Source organism: Bubalus kerabau, chromosome X (assembly GCF_029407905.1).
Source record: "Bubalus kerabau isolate K-KA32 ecotype Philippines breed swamp buffalo chromosome X, PCC_UOA_SB_1v2, whole genome shotgun sequence".
NCBI classification, from domain to species: Eukaryota; Metazoa; Chordata; class Mammalia; order Artiodactyla; family Bovidae; genus Bubalus; species Bubalus kerabau.
The window spans coordinates 164,633,919-164,651,605 of record NC_073647.1 but is presented as its reverse complement, the minus strand read 5'-3'; the positions used below and the strand labels follow the sequence as shown (position 1 = coordinate 164,651,605).

The 17,687-nt window shown below is 60.6% G+C and overlaps 1 protein-coding gene across 1 annotated transcript; it reads left to right on the top strand.

Annotated features, from left to right (window-relative positions):
* The first annotated feature begins 881 nt into the window (after window positions 1-881).
* Window positions 882-11,684, top strand: AKAP17A (A-kinase anchoring protein 17A). Its single transcript, XM_055563070.1, has 5 exons — window positions 882-1,033; window positions 3,390-4,167; window positions 4,865-5,013; window positions 7,912-8,152; window positions 9,722-11,684. Exons 2-5 carry the CDS (start codon window positions 3,406-3,408, stop codon window positions 10,673-10,675), a joined length of 2,106 nt encoding a protein of 701 aa, XP_055419045.1. The 5' UTR covers window positions 882-1,033; window positions 3,390-3,405; the 3' UTR covers window positions 10,676-11,684.
* The last annotated feature ends 6,003 nt before the right edge of the window (window positions 11,685-17,687 follow it).

The window sequence follows — 17,687 nt, the reverse complement described above, 5'->3', positions numbered from 1 at the left end:
AACACATAAAGTATATTATATATTTATATTTAAATTTTATATATTAAGCGATTTAAAATGATAAAATGCATAGATGTATGACAAAAATATAAAATAATAATTATGCAATATGTGTTATTTTCAGATATCCTTAAAACTAAGCATGAAACATAAATGTTAAAATGTAAAAATTTTCAATATTTAAATACTATTTACACCAACATATATTACATAAGTGTGTGTAGTTACATTATGGGAAGTGAAAGTCGCTCAGTTGTGTCTGACTCTTTGCGATGCCTATAGTCCACGGAATTCTCCAGGCCAGAATACTGGAGTGGGTATTCATGCCCTTCTCCAGGGGATCTTCCCAACCCAGGTATTGAACCCAGGTGTCTCGCCTTGCAGGCGGACTCTTTATCAATGGAGCCACCAGGGAAGCCCCGTTACATTATATGTATGCTACATTATAGCATAATATAACAATGTCATACAAGCAATCCATACTTCTAAGGAAGTAAATCAGTAATTAATAAATATGCATTTGTCATAGTTCATAATGAAGTGCTATTATATCTTATGTGCGACGCATAACTATAATAGCAGTGTACCCCACACAGCTGGCCTGAGTCCTGAGTCTGGTGCCTTCACGCTGGGGCCCCAGGTGAGGCCTCTGCCTGGACCTGAAAACAGGTAGCAGGGTTGGGGGCGGGGCGGGGCGGAGGAAGGGCGCGGCGAGCTCGCGCACGCGCACCGCAAAGCCCGGGCCGGCCGACCCCACCCACGGCCGCCCCGGAAGTCCCGCCTCTGGGGGGCGGGGCCATGGCCAGGAGGAGAAACCTGGACCCGCCGCGCGGCCAGCTTCCGCGGGCCCGAGCGGCGGAAGCGGAAATGCGTCACAGGGGCGGGCGGTGGCGGCAGAGGAGGCGGCAGCGGGTCGCGTCGGGGGCGCCTCCGGCGGACGGCGGTGGCGGCGGCGGCGCCGGGCGGGGAGGCCGGGCCTGCCGGCGTCGTCGGAGGCCCGCGGGAGCGCTGGGGCCAGGGCGGCGGCGGCCTGGTACGTGGGCGGGGCCCCGCCCGCCGGCGCGAGGGACCCCGGGGTGTCGGGGGGCCGGGGAGGGCGGCCTCGCGGGGCGGGCGGCCGGGGCGCGGCTCTCGTGGGCCTGCGGGCTTCGGGGGTCGAGAGCCTTTGAGGGGCCTGGGCGCTGGGGGCATGGGGGTGACGGAGAACCGGGGGCTGGGGGCTGCGGGGGTCTCTCGGGGCGGCCGGGGCGGGGGGTCTCGTGGGCCTGCGGACTTGGGAGCGGGGTGTCTGGGGACTTGCGGGCGCGGGCTTTGGGGGTTGAAAGCCTTTGAGGGGCCTGGGGGTGACGGAGTGCCGCGGGCCGGGGTCTGAGGGGGTCTCCCGGGGCGACCGGGGCAGGCGGGTCTCGTGAGCTTGCGGACTTGGGGGCGGGGGCTTCGGGAGTCGAGAGCCCTTGAGGGACCTGGGGATGACGGAGAACCGGGGGGCGGGGGCTGAGGGGGTCTCCCGGGACGGCCGGGGCGCGGGTGTCCTGGGCCTGCGGACTTGGGAGTGGGGGTCTGGGGACTTGGGGGTGTGGGCTTTGGGGGTCGAAAGCCTTTGAGGGGCTTGGGGGTGACGGACAACCGGGGGCTGCGGGGGTCTCCCGGGGGTGCTGAGAGCAGCGGGGGGGGGGTCTTCTGGGGGGATTTGGGAGAGGGGACAAAGGTGATTGAGCAGAGGAGGGGAGGTCTCTAGGGAGCTGCGGGGGTGGGGGCGGTGGACAGGGCCCGTGCAGGCGAATCGGGGTCCACCAGGGTCGGAGGAAACCAGGCTGTACCGGGGCTGGGGGTGAAGCTAGGGGTTACTGGAGGTTGGAGGACGTTACCAGAGCCACAGGGGGTGGCTGGGGAGAGAGAAGGTGGAAGTTGGGGCAGTAGGGTGAGCATTTGGATGGGTGGAGGCGATGGGGATCGTGAGGGGCTGCCAGGGGTGTGTTGGGGGTGGTGTGTGCAGCGAAGGGGCTGGGGGTCGTCCCCAGGGTGCAGGGGCAGCTGGGCGACCAGGGAAGATGGGAATCTCCAGGGTTCCTAGTAGGCAGTGGGCTTCCGGGGTCTCTGACTCCAGTCCTCTCTGAGGTCTTTGAGGTTTTCTGCGGGTGGAGGGGGGCTGTCGTCACTCTCAGCCCAGGCTAAGCCCCCTCACTCGTGCCCCAGACCCGGGCCAGGTGGCTCTTTCCTCCAGCTGGGACCCCTCCACCCCAGTCCCTGCAGCTTCTCCCGGGTCTGGGTGTGTGTGTGTGCTTAATTACTCAGTCGTGACTCTTTGTGACCCCGTGGACTATAGCCCACCAAGGCTCCTCTGTCCGTGGCATTCTCTAGGCAAGAAGACTGGAGTGGGTTGCCATGCCCTCCTCCAGGGGATCTTCCCGCCCCAGGGATTGAACCCAGGCCCCTCGGAAGCTTTCAGAGCCATCTGGTGGGCGGGCGCACAGCCCAAGGCCATCTCCATTACTGTGTGCTGTCCATGGGTCAGGTCTGGCCCTGCTTTGCGGAAGTAGGCACCTGTCCGACCGGTAGGGAGAAGCTGGTTGAGGGGGAGGAGAGCCCAGTCAGCTCCCCGTCCGCGGCTTCCGAGAGGCCCTGCGGCTCTGATAGTTTTATCTGGACACAGAGAAGGTGCTTCTGCCCGTGGTAGAGATACTGAAGTCAACGGTCCTTAGCCGTTCTCTCAGCCTGAAAGTTCCTTCCTGTTTCTGCGGGCTTCCTCCTGCACAGACCTTCCCAGGTGCTCGTGTGGGTTGTCCCTTCCCTGGTGAGGCATCTCTGCAGCCTCCACGGAGGTGGCCTGTCCCCCGCACCCCGAGGGCAGGGACCCTGCCCATCTGGGCTTCCGCCACCCCAGCACTGGTGGAGCTGCCTCTGGCTATCGGGGGCAGCTCAGTGCCCATGGAGGCTTGGGGCAGGCAAGTGTTGTTTTGCAAACCCATCCTTTTTTCCCCTGCATTTGTGTAATCCAGTTAAAAGGGCCCACATGTCAGGGGGTGGGGCGTCCCTGGTGGTTCAGACAGTAAAGCATCTGCCTGCAATGCAGGACACCCTGGGTTCGATCCCTGGGTGGGAAAGACCCCTTCCTGGAGAAGGGAAGGGCAACCCACTCCAGTATTCTTGCCTGGAGAATTTCACGGGCAGAGGAGCCTGGCGGGCTGCAGTCCATGGGGTCCAGAGAGTCTGACACGACTGAGCAACTAACCCTGAGGGGCTGAGGGGCCTTCCCTGACGAAGCGACCAGTGTGTCAGGCAAGCAGAGGGCAGATGGGCCTCCCTGCCCCGGGCCCGTGTGCTGGCCAGCCTGGGGGTGGGACACCGGGCCGGCCATGGAAACACGGCGTGCGCATCTTGTGTTTCAGGCCCAAGGTCCCGGCTATGGCCGCGGCCACCATCGTGCACGACACGTCTGAGGCGGTGGAGCTGTGCCCGCCGTACGGCCTGTACCTGAAGCCCATCACGAAGATGACCATCAGCGTGGCACTGCCGCAGCTGAAACAGCCGGGCAAGTCCATCTCCAACTGGGAGGTGATGGAGCGGCTGAAGGGCATGGTGCAGCACCACCAGTTCTCGACGCTTCGCATCTCCAAGAGCACCATGGACTTCATCCGCTTCGAGGGCGAGGTGGAGAACAAGAGTCTCGTCAAGTCCTTCCTGGCCTGCCTGGACGGCAAGACCATCAAGCTGAGCGGCTTCTCCGACATCCTCAAGGTGCGTGCTGCAGAGTTCAAGGTCGACTTCCCCACGCGCCACGACTGGGACTCCTTCTTCCGCGACGCCAAGGACATGAACGAGACGCTGCCGGGCGAGCGGCCGGACACCATCCACCTGGAGGGGCTGCCATGCAAGTGGTTCTCGCTGAAGGAGTCGGGCTCGGAGAAGCCGAGCGAGGAGGTGCTGGTGCGTGTGTTCGAGCGCTTTGGTGAGATCCGCAACGTGGACATCCCCATGCTGGACCCTTACCGCGAGGAGATGACGGGCCGCAACTTCCACACGTTCAGCTTCGGCGGCCACCTCAACTTTGAGGCCTACGTGCAGTACCGCGAGTACGCCGGCTTCATTCAGGCCATGAGCGCGCTGCGTGGCATGAAGCTCATGTTCAAGGGCGAGGACGGCAAGGCTGTGGCCTGCAACATCAAGGTGGGGAGTGGGGGATGGGGGAGCGGGGGACATCAAGGTGGGGAGTGGGGGGGGCGGGGGACATCAAGGTGGGGAGTTGGGGAGGGGGGGCGTGGGACATCAAGGTGGGGAGTGGGGGATGGGGGCGGGGCGGCTGTGGCCTGCAACATCAAGGTGCGGGCGGGGAGGGCTGCGCTGCAGGGCCTCGGGCATGGGAGGGCTGCCTGGGGCCCCCACGCTGCGGGCGCAGAGTCTGTGTCTCAGGAAACGTGGGGAGCAGTGGTACGCTCTCGCAGCCCCCCTTGAAATGAGAGGGCGCTGTCCATCATTGCCGCGGACTCTGGCTTGTGCTGGCTTCCCACGCCAGGCTGGCGGAGGAGCCGGGGCCCTCGGGGCTGGGAGGTGAAGGCAGCTGGCCGCAGGGAGTGGGGGCGCCCCACCGCAGGAGGGGAGGAGCCACGCTCTCGCGGGCGCCGGGGCAGGCAGCGCTGGCCTCTAGGCGCGCTCGTATTGCCGGCGGAAGGGGCCGTCCTGGAAGGGCTGGGGTCCCGAGCGCTCATTTCGAGCCCTGCCCTCTAGTCCCGAGGTCCTCCCGGTCAAGGGCGTTAGGGGAGCCCGCTCTCTGCGGTGAGTCTGAGGCAGGCCGCCTGCTGAGCGCAGGGCCGTCTGCGTGTGCAGGACAGTGCGAGCTCGTCCTAACCCTGCCCTGCCTCCGAAGGTGTCTTTCGATTCCACCAAACACCTGAGCGACGCCTCCATCAAGAAGCGGCAGCTTGAGAGACAGAAGCTTCAGGAGCTCGAGCAGCAGCGGGAGGAGCAGAAACGGCGGGAGAAGGAGGCGGAGGAGCGGCAGAGGGCTGAGGAGAGGTGTGTGCTGGGGCCGGGCTCCGCGGGCCTGTGCGCGTGCGCGCCTGTCCCCTCGGGGGACGCCGTGGGAGTGCGGGCCTGCGGCCCACCCCCAGGGCACCGCCCGTTCCCGCTAGGCCTTCCCGCTGAGCCTGCCGGGGCGCCGTGCACCACCTGCCGACGCGGGCACGCAATTTTTGTCCATCTTACAGGTTTTGGCGTTCAGGCTGAGGCTGCCTTAGAGTGAAGTAAGGAAATGAGGGTATTGTCGGCTTTTCCTAACGAGATATTTAGAAGTCCTGTAAAGTAACAGTCAGGCGTCTTGGGTCACGACCTTTGTCTCCCGCTTTTACGTTCTGGCGCTAGTGGAGAACCCGCCTGCCTGCCAGTGCAGTGGACTTACGTGGGTTCGATCCTGGGTGGGGAAGATCCCCTGGAGAAGGAAAGGGCAGTCCACTCCAGTGTGCTGGCCTGGAGGGTCCCGTGGACAGGGGAGCCTGGCGGGCTGCAGTCCGTGGTGCCGCAGGGTGGGGCAGGACTGAAGGGACTCAGCCTGGCGCCCTGTGAGCCCCGCAGGCAAGCTGGCCTGTGGAAGAGCCGCATTCTGGGAAGGGAGCAGCAGCCCCTGGCGCCCCCTCGTGCCTCCTGCGCTTGGGTGTTTCTTCTCCGCACTTGTCCGTGTGAGCGATGGGCAGGGTTTCTCTTGTGTGTTTTGCAGTGTTGAGTCTCAGGCATGTGTGGTCTGGGGTTCATTCCTCACCAGCCTGTGTGTGTGTGTCTGGGCTGACCTGACTTGCGTGTCGCTCCGGCCTTGGGGCTCCTGTGTGGTTCCAATGGTCACTAACGCGGATTTGGGCCTGTCTCTAGGGTCAGCGCTTCCCCTGTCTGCCCCGGAACCCATTTCCAGAGCGGCAGGTGCTGGGGATGGTGCCGGCCTCTGTGCAGGCAGCTGGCCAGGATGTGGACACGGGGTCGGGAGCCTCGGAGTGAGGCCGTGGCTGCAGAGAGGACAGATGCCCGGAGAGGGCGGGGTGTCCTGGCCTCGTGGCGGGCCTCAGGTGGCGGCCGCAAGCGGGGAGCAGTTTGGATCTCACACTGGACGAGGCCCTAGGGTCGGTATGCCTGCCACAGGCTGAACCAGGGAGCTCCGGCGGCATGCGGACCACAGGTCCTGGTCCCAGGCAGGCCCCATCTTCTCTCTTCCACAATCAACCTTGTCCGCAGTCCCTGAGCTGGGCGTCACAGAGGTTACCCCATGGCCTCTCTAGAGCGTCATAGAGCTTACGCCACGGCCTCTCTACGGCGTCACGGAGCTTACGCCACGGCCTCTCTGGGGCGTCACAGAGCTTACCCCGCGGCCTCTCTAGGGTCTTGGGACAGGCACTTTTCTCCACCTTCACATTACTGCGGGGAAAAGTGCCCTGAGGGCGGCCTTTGAGCTCAGGTGCAAGGGGCGTCGTGGGGGAGAGCAGCTTGCAGCCGGCGGGGCGGCACCTCTGACGTGGCTGGGGAGCTTGGGCCTGGCTGGCCTGGCACGAAAGCTGGGCCCGTGGGTGCCCGGGAGGCCCTTGGGTGTGCAGGGCTGTGTGTCCAAGCCCAGTTGGCCTCACTGTTAGCCTGCGGGCCGGCCCGGGAGCCTGGGCGTCTTGTCCTTCTTCAGGGGCGACCGAGTTGGTCCTTCGCTGCTAATGAGGTACAGCGTGGCCTGCAGCAGTCCTGTTCCTGGTCACGGGCCCTTAGCTGGACAGCTGAGGGCTCTGGGCACTCAGGGCCCCGACTAGCAGTCTGAGCGGCAGCCCCTCTCACCGATCCCTGCTGCGGGAGACCTTCTGCTGTGTGGCCGCCTGGACGCCAGTGTTCTCGCGAGCCGCCTTGCCTCCCTGCGTGGCCCGGCCTCCTCCACAGCTGGAGCTTGGGTCCTCCGGCCTCCTTGTCCAGTGCTGCTTCTCTGCTGACCTGGCGCCCTGGGAGTGATGCCGGCTCTTCTGCAGAGTATCCTTCCTGGCCCTGGCATCCCCGTGCCACATGCTGTCCAGGGCAGCCTTGCCTCTCTGCTGTGCCCACCCTGCCCCTGCCCCTGGCCTGAAAGTTAAGACTGAGGGGTGCGAGTGTTCCATGAGGACACGCTCATTGGTCTTCCTGCCCCTGGAGGTTGGATCCCTCCCAGCCGTGCGGGGTCCTGGTTGCTGGGTGAGGACAGGGTGCCGTTGGGCCTGAGCTGGCCGGCGCGGTGCGGATGCTTACGGAACCGCCACTGTCTCCAGGTGCTATCTACGCAGTGACCTCACAGGGTTTCCCCAGGGGTGCGTGATGTGGGGCCCCTCCGTTGGGGGACACCCCCCTCCCCAGAGCAAGCCAGATAGGCTTTGTGTCACTGAGCGTGTGCCTTTTCTGCAAGTCCCATTAAACGTCATGCAGTGTGCTCTGTTGGGGGCTTCCAGTAGCCGGGTGCTTCTAGAACCTTCCTGCCACCGGGTGCATTCCTGCTCCCCTCCAGCTCTGGGGCTGGGGTCTCGGGATGGGAAAGCCCAGGGCACGGGTCTCTCGTGCATTGGGAGCAGGGCCTGTCCAGCGCTCGGGCTGTGCCCGTGTGGTGCCCGTGGTGGAGGGCCTCCTCCCTGTGCTGCTGAGGCCCGTCCTGGTTCGTTTGCTGTGGTCCCTGTAGGAGCAGCTGGATCTGGTGAAAAACTCCGCTTCCCACGCATCGGCCTTGTTCAGTTGTCTGGGCTGGGGTTGGGTTTAGCCAGGCTCTCCCTGGAAACATGGGGAAAGCCTCGCCCTGTGCGCGCCTCGCTCCTGGGGTCCTCGGCCGTGGCTGAGATGTCTGTGCGGACAGAGCGCTAAGGAGCCAAGTGCCGCGATTGCCAGCCCGGGCCCCATGGCCCTCACGGAGCCGTCGTGTCCCGCCCGCCCGCGCAGGAAGCAGAAGGAGCTGGAGGAACAGGAGCGTGAGCGGAAGCGCGAGGAAAAGCTGCGGAGGCGCGAGCAGAAGCAGCGGGACCGCGAGCTGCGGCGCAGCCAGAAGAAGCTGGAGAAGCTGCAGGCGGAGGAGCAGCGCAAGCTGCAGGAGAGGATCCGGCTGGAGGAGCGCAAGCTGCTGCTGGCCCAGCGCAACCTACAGTCCCTCCGGCTGGTGGCCGAGCTGCTGAGCCGCGCCAAGGTACCGCCGCCCGGGACGCCCCGCCCTCGGGAAGCTCCGCCCACAGGGACCGCCCGCCCGGGACGCCCCACCCTCGGGAGGCTCCGCCCACAGGGAGGGACCCACATCCATGGGCGCCCCACCCACTGCGGGGTGGCCCACGCTCAGGGATGCCTGGTACAGAGGGAGGATCGGCCTTTGGGATGCCCTACCCTCAGGGAGGCCCTGCCCACATGGCCTGCCAGCCTATAGGGATGCCCCATCCCCAAGGATGACCTGCCCACGGGTATGCTCCGCCCCTGGGAAGCTCCGCCCACATGGCCTGCCAGCCCATAGGGATGCCCTACCCTGGGGATGCCCCACCCACATGGCCTGCCAGCCCATAGGGATGCCTGGATGTTCAGGGAGGATCGGCCCTTGGGAGGCCTTGCCTTCACGGACGTGCCGCTCCTCGCTGGCACCGGGTTCTAGCCCGGGGATGGCGTTTGTCGCGGGGGACCGCGGTTGCAGCGCCCCGTGTTGCCCCAGGCCCGGGCTGTACCCCGAAGAAATGGCAGCGCTGTGGGTCTGCGTCCCTGCAACCAGGCCTCCGAGGCCCGGCGCCGCAGCCTCGGGGTGGCCGGGCTTCCCCAAGCGATGGAGGGGCCCCCGCCTGGCCCCACGACTCTCTTCGCGCTCCCGCCGAGCCCATGGCGCCGGTGTCTTTCAGGCCAGGCGTCCCCGACCGCCCGGGAGGACAGGGCGGGCCCCAGACGAGGCGCGGTCCGCATGGCAGTCCTCGGAGCCAGGCTGTGCTCCTGCCCCGACTGCCGTGAAGGTGGAGGGTGCCTGCCGCCCTGTACGGGTGGCGCGCGTGGAGCCCAGGCAGGCGCGGGGCGACCCTCACCTGCCGTCTGGTTACAGTTGTGGCCAGTCCGCGGGAAGGAGAGCAGCGTGCGCGCCGGGAGCCGTGGCCGCGTGTTCTTATTGCGTGGTGACCGTTGAAGACCCCGAGCAGGCCAGGCCTCCACGCCTCCCGCACCCACGCGGGATGTCAACTGTCCGCACAGTAATCTGGGGCCCACGTGGCAGGGAGCGTGCACCGGAGGGCCCGGGCCGCCCTCGAGGCGCCCCCCCACCCAGGGCTGTGCCGAGGACGTTTGCCGGGCTTGCTCCTGGTTGACGATCGTGGCCTCCCAGCGTGCCACCCGGAGAGGCCTGGTCCGCCCGAGAGGGGCCCCTTTCACGAGGGCTGTGCTGGGAATCTGCCGGGCTTGCTTCTGGCTGACGATCGTGGTCTGCGAGCATGCCATTTGGAGGCATGAGAGGCGCCCCACCCCCCGCCAAGTTTGTGCCCAGGAGCTTTGCCAGGCATCCTCCTGGCTGGTGATGGTGGCCTCCGAGTGTGCCACCCTGAGGGGCCCGGCCCCCGATAGGCGCCCGTCCCCAGGGTTGTGCCCAGGAGGTTGGCCGGACTTAGCCCTGGATGCCGGTCGCAGGACTCCCGGTGTGGTTGGACCCAGCGGGCCGCGCTCCAGCCGGGCCGTCCTGGGAGCGCCCGCCTGTGCTGAGAGCCCGGCTCATGGCCCGCCGCCCCGCTCTGTCCCGCAGGCCGCCAAGCTGCACGAGCAGGAGCACAAGGAGGAGAGCCTGCGGCTGCAGCAACTGGAAGAGCGGCGGCGGCTGCAGGAGGCCGAGCTGCGACGTGTGGAGGAGGAGAAGGAGCGCGCGCTGGGCCTGCAGCGGCGGGAGCGTGAGCTGCGCGCGCGTCTGCTCAGCCTGCTGCTCAGCAAGAAGGCAGACGAGCCGCGTGCCACCGCTGCCGAGTCGGGCGCCGCCTCCCCCGCCGATCTGCTGCGGCCGGTGCTGGACATCCTGCACACCGTGTCCGCCTCGGCTGGCGCCGCGCCCCGGGACCGGGAGCCCGCGGTGCGGCCGGTCGCCTCCCAGAACCTGAACGGGAGCGCCGCCGCTGCCCCTGCCGCCCCCCAGGAGGAGGCGGCCCCGGGCAAGGAGGGGCAGGACCCTCGAGGCCTGGATGACGGCCACTCGGAGAAGAGGTGCCCCGCTGTGCTGGCGTGCATCCCGGACAACACCCAGCAGCCCAAGGCCGCGCCCGCCGCCTGCGAGCCGAGTGCGCCCCGGAAGGACGCGCGCTCCGAGCAAGACAAGTGCAACCGGGAGCCCAGCGGGGGCGGCGGCCGGGCCGGCGGCGGGGCGGGCCGGGACGACGGCGGCGATGGCGAGCACAGGCACAAGCGGGAGCGCAGCGTGCCGCGGCGGCGGGCAGGCAGCCGGGAGGACGGCAGGCCGCGCAGGGAGCGGCGGGCGCACCGCAAGCGCTCGCGCCAAGGCCGCAGTGCCAGCCCCGAGGAGCGCGGCCGCTCCCGCAAGTCCCGCAGCCGCAGCCGAGAGCGGCGCAGCCGGCGGGAGAAGAGCCAGAGCCGTGGCCGCGAGCGGGACCGCAGGGCTAGCTCCAGCCGGAAGCGCAGCCGCCATCGGCGGGGCGACGACAGGCCGCGCTCGGGCTCCGCCGGCCGCCACCGCAGCGCCTGGAATAGGTAATGCAGGCCGCGCGCCCCGGGGCCGCCTTCCCGGAGACCGGCCGTGCCACGGGCGCCTGGGGAGCGTCCCGGTGAGGACCGCAGGGCCCCAGGCTTTTCGTCCAGAGTATTCATTCTCCAGGCCGCGGCCCTAGTGCGTCGGGCTCGTGATCACGAGCTTCGGTTTCCCATCAAACTGTTGACCCAGTCGCTTTAATGTCGCCGGTCCTCCCTGGATCAGGAGAAGCTCACGGGCCTGCGAGCCTTGAGCATCGGAGACCCCGCCGGGCGCAGCCAGACCAGCTGCGCGGCATCGGGCCTCCGCAAGGAGACGCCGTGTCCTGACCTCACAGGAGCAGAGCCAGGCCGCAGTGACGGGGACGTACCGGCTTCCAGTCCGGCAGCCACGGCCCCACCGGGCATTAAGAGCAGGAAGCCTCTCGCTGGAGGTCTTTGTTTTTTGTTTTTCCTGTTTTTTGTTTCGTTTTCCCCGTTTTCTGTAGGGTTAACCTGTCGGGAATGAAGTTTGGGTGGGATGCCAAAGGCAAGTGGCTATTGACGCGATTAAGTCACCGGAAGGAAGCTGCGTGCTCTGAAACACGGAAACTCTTTACGGGCGTGGGCTGGTGCAGACGGGATACAGAAGAGTCCCAAACATTGACTTTCTACCAAGTCAAGTCATTCAGCATACAGCAGAAAAGCGTCAGGTGGTACACGGGGGTCCCAAACATTCGCTTTTTACAAACTCAAGTCATTCAGCATAAAACAAAAAAGCAGGCTGGTTTAAAATTAGCTTTGGTTTCTAGTCAAGGTTAGCCTGTGTGGTTTTTTTAAGAAGCCGTTTTGCTAAATTATTTTTACTTGGAACGTTTCAGATTTAAGGCTGCAAACTTGTTAAAGTTTATAATTGTCAGCTTCTCCAAGGGAAGCTTGGAAATACTTAAAAATAGCTGTAATGTCCACCTTAGGAGAGATGGTGTTTATTCCAGTTTGCATTTTTATGGTAAAATAAAATCTTTTTTTCCAATGAACTCATGTTTCCCATGCTTACGTGGGGAGTTTTTGTTTTGTTTTCAAGTTCTTTAGGCTATGTCACTAGCTGAGCGTAATCTAGTGTGTTTGAAATCCCTTGGTCATTTGTAAATGTTCATTTCACATGTTGTTACTGTCCTATCATAACTCCCTGGAGAACATGGGTCCTCAGAAGCATTTGGTTTGTTTGCAAGTGAAAGTGTTAGTCACTCAGTTGTGTCCAATTCTTTGCGACCCTGTGGACTGTAGCCCTGCAGGCTTCTCTGTCTGGGGGATTCTCCAGGCAAGAATCCTGGAGTGGGTTGCCATTTCCTCCTTCAGGGAATCTCCTGACCCAGGGATTGAACCCTGGTCTCCTGCATCGGCTGGGAGATTCTTTACTGTCTGAGCTACCCCTTTAGCAAGTTTACAAAAGCAAGTTTTTTTAAAAGTTACAGTGCTGTTTTGAAAAAGTGATGGAAAGAAAGTGGTTGTTTCCTAACCTTGAGGTAGTAGGCGGGTGATGGTGCCCTTGCAGGGACCCTGGTTCTGAGAGAGGGGCATTTGTGTGAGTCACTGATTCGTGTCCATCTCTTTGCCACCCCGTGGACTGCAGCACGCTCACTGTCTCCCAGGATTTGCTCAGACTCCTGTCCATTGATCCGTGACACCATCCAACCATCTCATCCTCTGTCGTCCCCTTCTCCTCCTGCCCTCAATCTTGCCCAGCATCAGTGTCTTTTCCAATGAGTTGGCTTTTTGAATCAGGTTGCCCAAGTATTGGAGCTTCATCTTCAGCATCAGTCCTTCCAATGAATATTCAGGACGGATTTCCTTTAGAATGGACAGGTTGGATCTCCTCGAAGTCGAGGGGATTCTCAAGAGTCTTCTCCAACACGAGAGTTGGAAAGCATCAGCTCTCTGGTGCTCCACTTTCTTTATGGCCTGGCGTCACGCCCGTGTATGACCACTGGAGAAGCCATAGCTTTCAGTGTATGGGCCTTTTATCGGCAAAGTCACGTCTCTGCTTTTTCAGATGCTGTCTAGGTTTGTCGGAGCTTTTCTTCGAAGGAGCGTCTTTTAATTTCTGGCTGCAGTCACCATCCGGTGTGATTAGGGAGCCCAGAAAGTAAAATCTGTTACTGCTTCCACTGTTTACCCATCTATTTGCTATGAAGTGATGGGCCTGGATGCCGTGATCTTAGTTTTCTGAATGTTGAGCTTTAAGCCAACTTTTTCACTCTCCTCTTTCACCTTCATCAAGAGGTTCTTTAGTTCTTCACTTTCTGCCATAAGGGTGGTGTCATCTGCATATCTGAAGTCATTGATATTTCTCCCGGCAATCTTGATTCCAGCCTGTGCTTGCTCCAGCCAAGCGTTTCTCATGATGTACTTTGCATAGCAGTTAAATAAGCAGGGTGACGATATACAGCCTTGACGTACTCCTTTTCCTATTTGGAACCAGTCTGTTGTTCCGTGTCCAGTTCTAACTGTTGCTTCCTGACCTATATACAGATTTCTCAAGAGGCAGGTCAGGTGGTCTGGTATTCCCATCTCTTGAAGAATTTTGCACTGTTTGTTATGATCCACACAGTCAAAGGCTTAAGCATAGTCAGTGAAATAGAGGTAGATGTTTTTCTGGAATTCCCTTGCTTTTTCTGTAATCCAGCGATTTTTGGCAATTTGATCTCTGGTTCCTCTGCCCTTTATAAACCCAGCTTGAGCATCTGGAAGTTCTCAGTTCAGTTACTGCTGAAGCCTGGTTTGAAGGATTTTCAGCATAATTCTTGCTAGCACGTCAAACGAGTAAAATTGTGCGTCGTTTGAGCATTCTTTAGCATTGTCCTTCTTTGGGATTGGAATGAAAACTGACCTTTTCCAGTCCTGTGGCCACTGCTGAGTTTTCCAAATTGGTTGGCATGTGGAGTGCAGCACTTTCACAGCATCAGCTTTCAGGATTTGAAATAGCTCAACTGGAATTCCATCACCTCCACTAGCTTTGTTTGTAGTGATGCTTCCTAAGGCCCACTTGGTTTCACATTCCTTGTTGTCTGGCTCTAGGTGAGTGACCACACCGTTGTGGTTATCCGGGTCATTAAGATCTTTTTTTGTACAGTTCTTCTGTGTATTCTTGCCACTGTGCTTCATCTCTTGTGCTTCTGTTCAGTCCTTACCGTTTCTGTGCTTTTTCCTGCTCATCCTTGCATGAAATGTGCCCTTGATGGCACCAGTTTTCTCGAAGAAATGTCTAGTCTTTGCCATTCTGTGGTTTCCCTCTATTTCTTTGCATTGTTCGTTTAAGAAGGCTTTCTTTTCTCTCCTTGCTGTTCTCTGGAGCTCTGCATTCAGGTGGGCATATCTTTCCCTTTCTCCCTCGCCTTTCGCTTCTCTTCTTTGCTGAGCTATTTGTACAGCCTCCTCAGACAGGCAGTAACTTCCCGGTGACTCAGCGGTAAAGAGCCCGCCTGCAGTGCAGTAGCCCCGGGAGACTCGGCTTCTATTCCTGGGTCGGGAAGAGCCCCTGGAGGAGGAAATGGCAGCCCACTGCAGTGTTCTGGCCTGGAGAGTCCCATGGACAGAGGAGGAAATGGCAGCCCACTGCAGTGTTCTGGCCTGGAGAGTCCCATGGACAGAGGAGGAAATGGCAGCCCACTGCAGTGTTCTGGCCTGGAGAGTCCCATGGACAGAGGAGGAAATGGCAGCCCACTGCAGTATTCTGGCCTGGAGAGTCCCATGGCCTGAGGAGGAAATGGCAGCCCACTCCAGTATTCTGGCCTGGAGAGTCCCATGGCCTGAGGAGGAAATGGCAGCCCACTGCAGTGTTCTGGCCTGGAGAGTCCCATGGCCTGAGGAGGAAATGGCAGCCCACTGCAGTATTCTGGCCTGGAGAGTCCCATGGACAGAGGAGGAAATGGCAGCCCACTGCAGTGTTCTGGCCTGGAGAGTCCCATGGCCTGAGGAGGAAATGGCAGCCCACTGCAGTGTTCTGGCCTGGAGAGTCCCATGGACAGAGGAGGAAATGGCAGCCCACTGCAGTATTCTGGCCTGGAGAGTCCCATGGCCTGAGGAGGAAATGGCAGCCCACTGCAGTGTTCTGGCCTGGAGAGTCCCATGGCCTGAGGAGGAAATGGCAGCCCACTGCAGTGTTCTGGCCTGGAGAGTCCCATGGCCTGAGGAGGAAATGGCAGCCCACTGCAGTGTTCTGGCCTGGAGAGTCCCATGGACAGAGGAGGAAATGGCAGCCCACTGCAGTGTTCTGGCCTGGAGAGTCCCATGGACAGAGGAGGAAATGGCAGCCCACTGCAGTATTCTGGCCTGGAGAGTCCCATGGCCTGAGGAGGAAATGGCAGCCCACTGCAGTGTTCTGGCCTGGAGAGTCCCATGGACAGAGGAGGAAATGGCAGCCCACTCCAGTATTCTGGCCTGGAGAGTCCCATGGCCTGAGGAGGAAATGGCAGCCCACTGCAGTGTTCTGGCCTGGAGAGTCCCATGGCCTGAGGAGGAAATGGCAGCCCACTCCAGTATTCTGGCCTGGAGAGTCCCATGGCCTGAGGAGGAAATGGCAGCCCACTGCAGTGTTCTGGCCTGGAGAGTCCCATGGCCTGAGGAGGAAATGGCAGCCCACTGCAGTGTTCTGGCCTGGAGAGTCCCATGGACAGAGGAGGAAATGGCAGCCCACTCCAGTATTCTGGCCTGGAGAGTCCCATGGACAGAGGCACCTGTGAGCTGCGGCCCGTGCATTCACAGAGCGTCGGACACGACCGAGCGCGCCCACAGAGAACCACTTTGCCTTCCTGCAGTCGGACCTCTGTGTGCTGGTCCGATGCCCACAGACTCCACCAGCCTCGGCTGAGAATGGTGTTTACCAGCTAAGCTTGGTTGAATCTGGTGACACAGAACCACAGATGCAGGAGATGGAACTATGGGACTTTAACATTGGAGAACTTTGGTACCAACGGTGGGTCCTTGGAACCCCACCCAGGCTAATGGTGTCGGGGGCTGGGGGATGTTTGGGAGGTGACAGGTTATGCAGGTGGAGCCCCCGTGCACGTCTTCATGAAAGACTCCCTGGACTCCCCAGGGAGCTCCCTCGTCCCTCCCACCAGGGGGGCGCACAGTGAGAAGACACCCTCAGAACCAGCAGGAGCCCTCGCCAGACGCTGTGCCCCCGCCAGGGTCTTGGACGTGCGGCCTCCGGGGCCCTGAGGAGTGTTCTCTTATTTCTAGGGCCCCTCACCTGCTGTGGAACACAACAGGAGCCGCAGGTACCCGGCACCACGTGATGTCTAAGAACATCCAACCACGTCCCCTCTTGCTTTAGGGCAGCAAGCTAAATCATCCCACCGCGCAGTCTCCAGACTAAAAATGAAAAATGTTACTCCCTTAAAAGAGAAAGCACGAGGATAGCAATAGTCCCCATCACTCGTCGCTGATGCCGATACAAGGGGAAAGTGCCGGCAGGGGTGTGGAGAGATTGGCTCCTCTTGCGCTGCTGCTGGGAAGGTAAAGTAGGGCAGCTGCTGTGGGAAACACTTGAGCCATTTCTTAAAGTGAAACACGGAGAAGGAAATGGCAATCCACTCCCGTATTGTTGCCTGGAGAACTCCATGGACAGACTACAGTCCAGGGGGGTCGCAGAGTCAGACACGACCAAGCGACTAACGCTTATACAGTCAAATGTAGAAGTTCCGTGGGATCTACTTGCCCTACTCCTACGAATACACCCGAAAGATGTGAAAAGAGTTGTCCGAGAAAGACTTTCTACAGTAATTTTCATAGCAGCACTGTTGACAACAGCCATGAGTATGGAAATCACCCAGGTGCACGGCTGGCTGGCTGGATGGGTGGGTGAGTGAGTGGATAAATGGATGGGTGGCTAGGTTATGTGGATGGAAGGGTGGGTGAGTGGATAAATGGATGGCTAGGTTATGTGGATGGATGGGTAAGTGGGTGGGTGGATGGAAGGGTGGGTGAGTGGATAAATGGATGGGTGGCTAGGTTATGTGGATGGATGGGTAAGTGGGTGGATGGATGGACAGATAGGTGGGTGGATGGACAAATAGGTGGGTGGATGGAAGAGTGTCAGTGGATAAATCGATGGATGGCTAGGTTGATGGATGGATGGCTGGGTTGATGGATAGGTGGATGGATGGATAAGCAGGTGGGTGGATGGACAGATAAGTGGGTGGATGGAAGGGTGGGTGAGTGGACAAATGGATGGATGGTTGGGTTAATGGATGGATGGCTGGGTTGATGGATAGGTGGGTGGATGGAAGGGTGGGTGAGTGGATAAACGGATGGATGCCTGGGTTGATGGATAGATGGATAGATGGATAGTGGGTGGTTTGACAAATGGACAACAGCATGGGTTCCATGCACACAGTGGAATATGATGCAGCCTTGAAAAGGAGCGAAGCTCTGACAGGCTGCAGCGTGGGTGGGCCCTGAACACACGATGCTCAGCGAGCGAGGCGGACACAGAAGGATGCATGGTGTGTGACTCCATTGATAGGAAACGGCCACAACAGGCAAATCCACAGAGGCAGCAAGTGGGTTTGTGGTGCCAGGGACGGGAGGAAGAGGATGAGGAGTGACTTAGTGGGGACAGGGTCTCCTTGGTGGGGTTGGGAATGTGATGTGATAGGCGTGATGTCTCCACAGCACTCGGAAAGGCCTCAGATCTTGCGAGTTCACTTAACACAGTTTTACGTTATGTGCATTTTTGTTGTTGCTCAGTCGCTCAGTCGTGTCCGACTCTTTGCGACCCCATGGACTGCAGCACACCAGGCCTCCCTGTCCATCACCAACTCCCAGAGTTTACTCAAACTCATGTCCCTTGAGTCAGTGATGCCATCCAGCCATCTCATCCTCTGTCGTCCCCTTCTCCTCCTGCCCTCAATCTTTCCCAGCATCAGGGTCTTTCCAATGAGTCAGCTCTTGGCATCAGGCGGCCAGAGTATTGGAGCTGCAGCTTAAGCATCAGTCCTTCCCGTGAGTACTCAGGGTTGATGTCCTTTAGGATG

Coding starts and splice junctions, on each gene's coding strand:
- AKAP17A (XM_055563070.1), top strand. CDS start 3,406: ATGGCCGCGGCCACCATCGTGCACGACACGTCTGAGGCGGTGGAGCTG. Junction 4,168..4,864: donor CTGTGGCCTGCAACATCAAG/GTGGGGAGTGGG, acceptor CTGCCTCCGAAG/GTGTCTTTCGATTCCACCAA. Junction 8,153..9,721: donor AGCTGCTGAGCCGCGCCAAG/GTACCGCCGCCC, acceptor TCTGTCCCGCAG/GCCGCCAAGCTGCACGAGCA.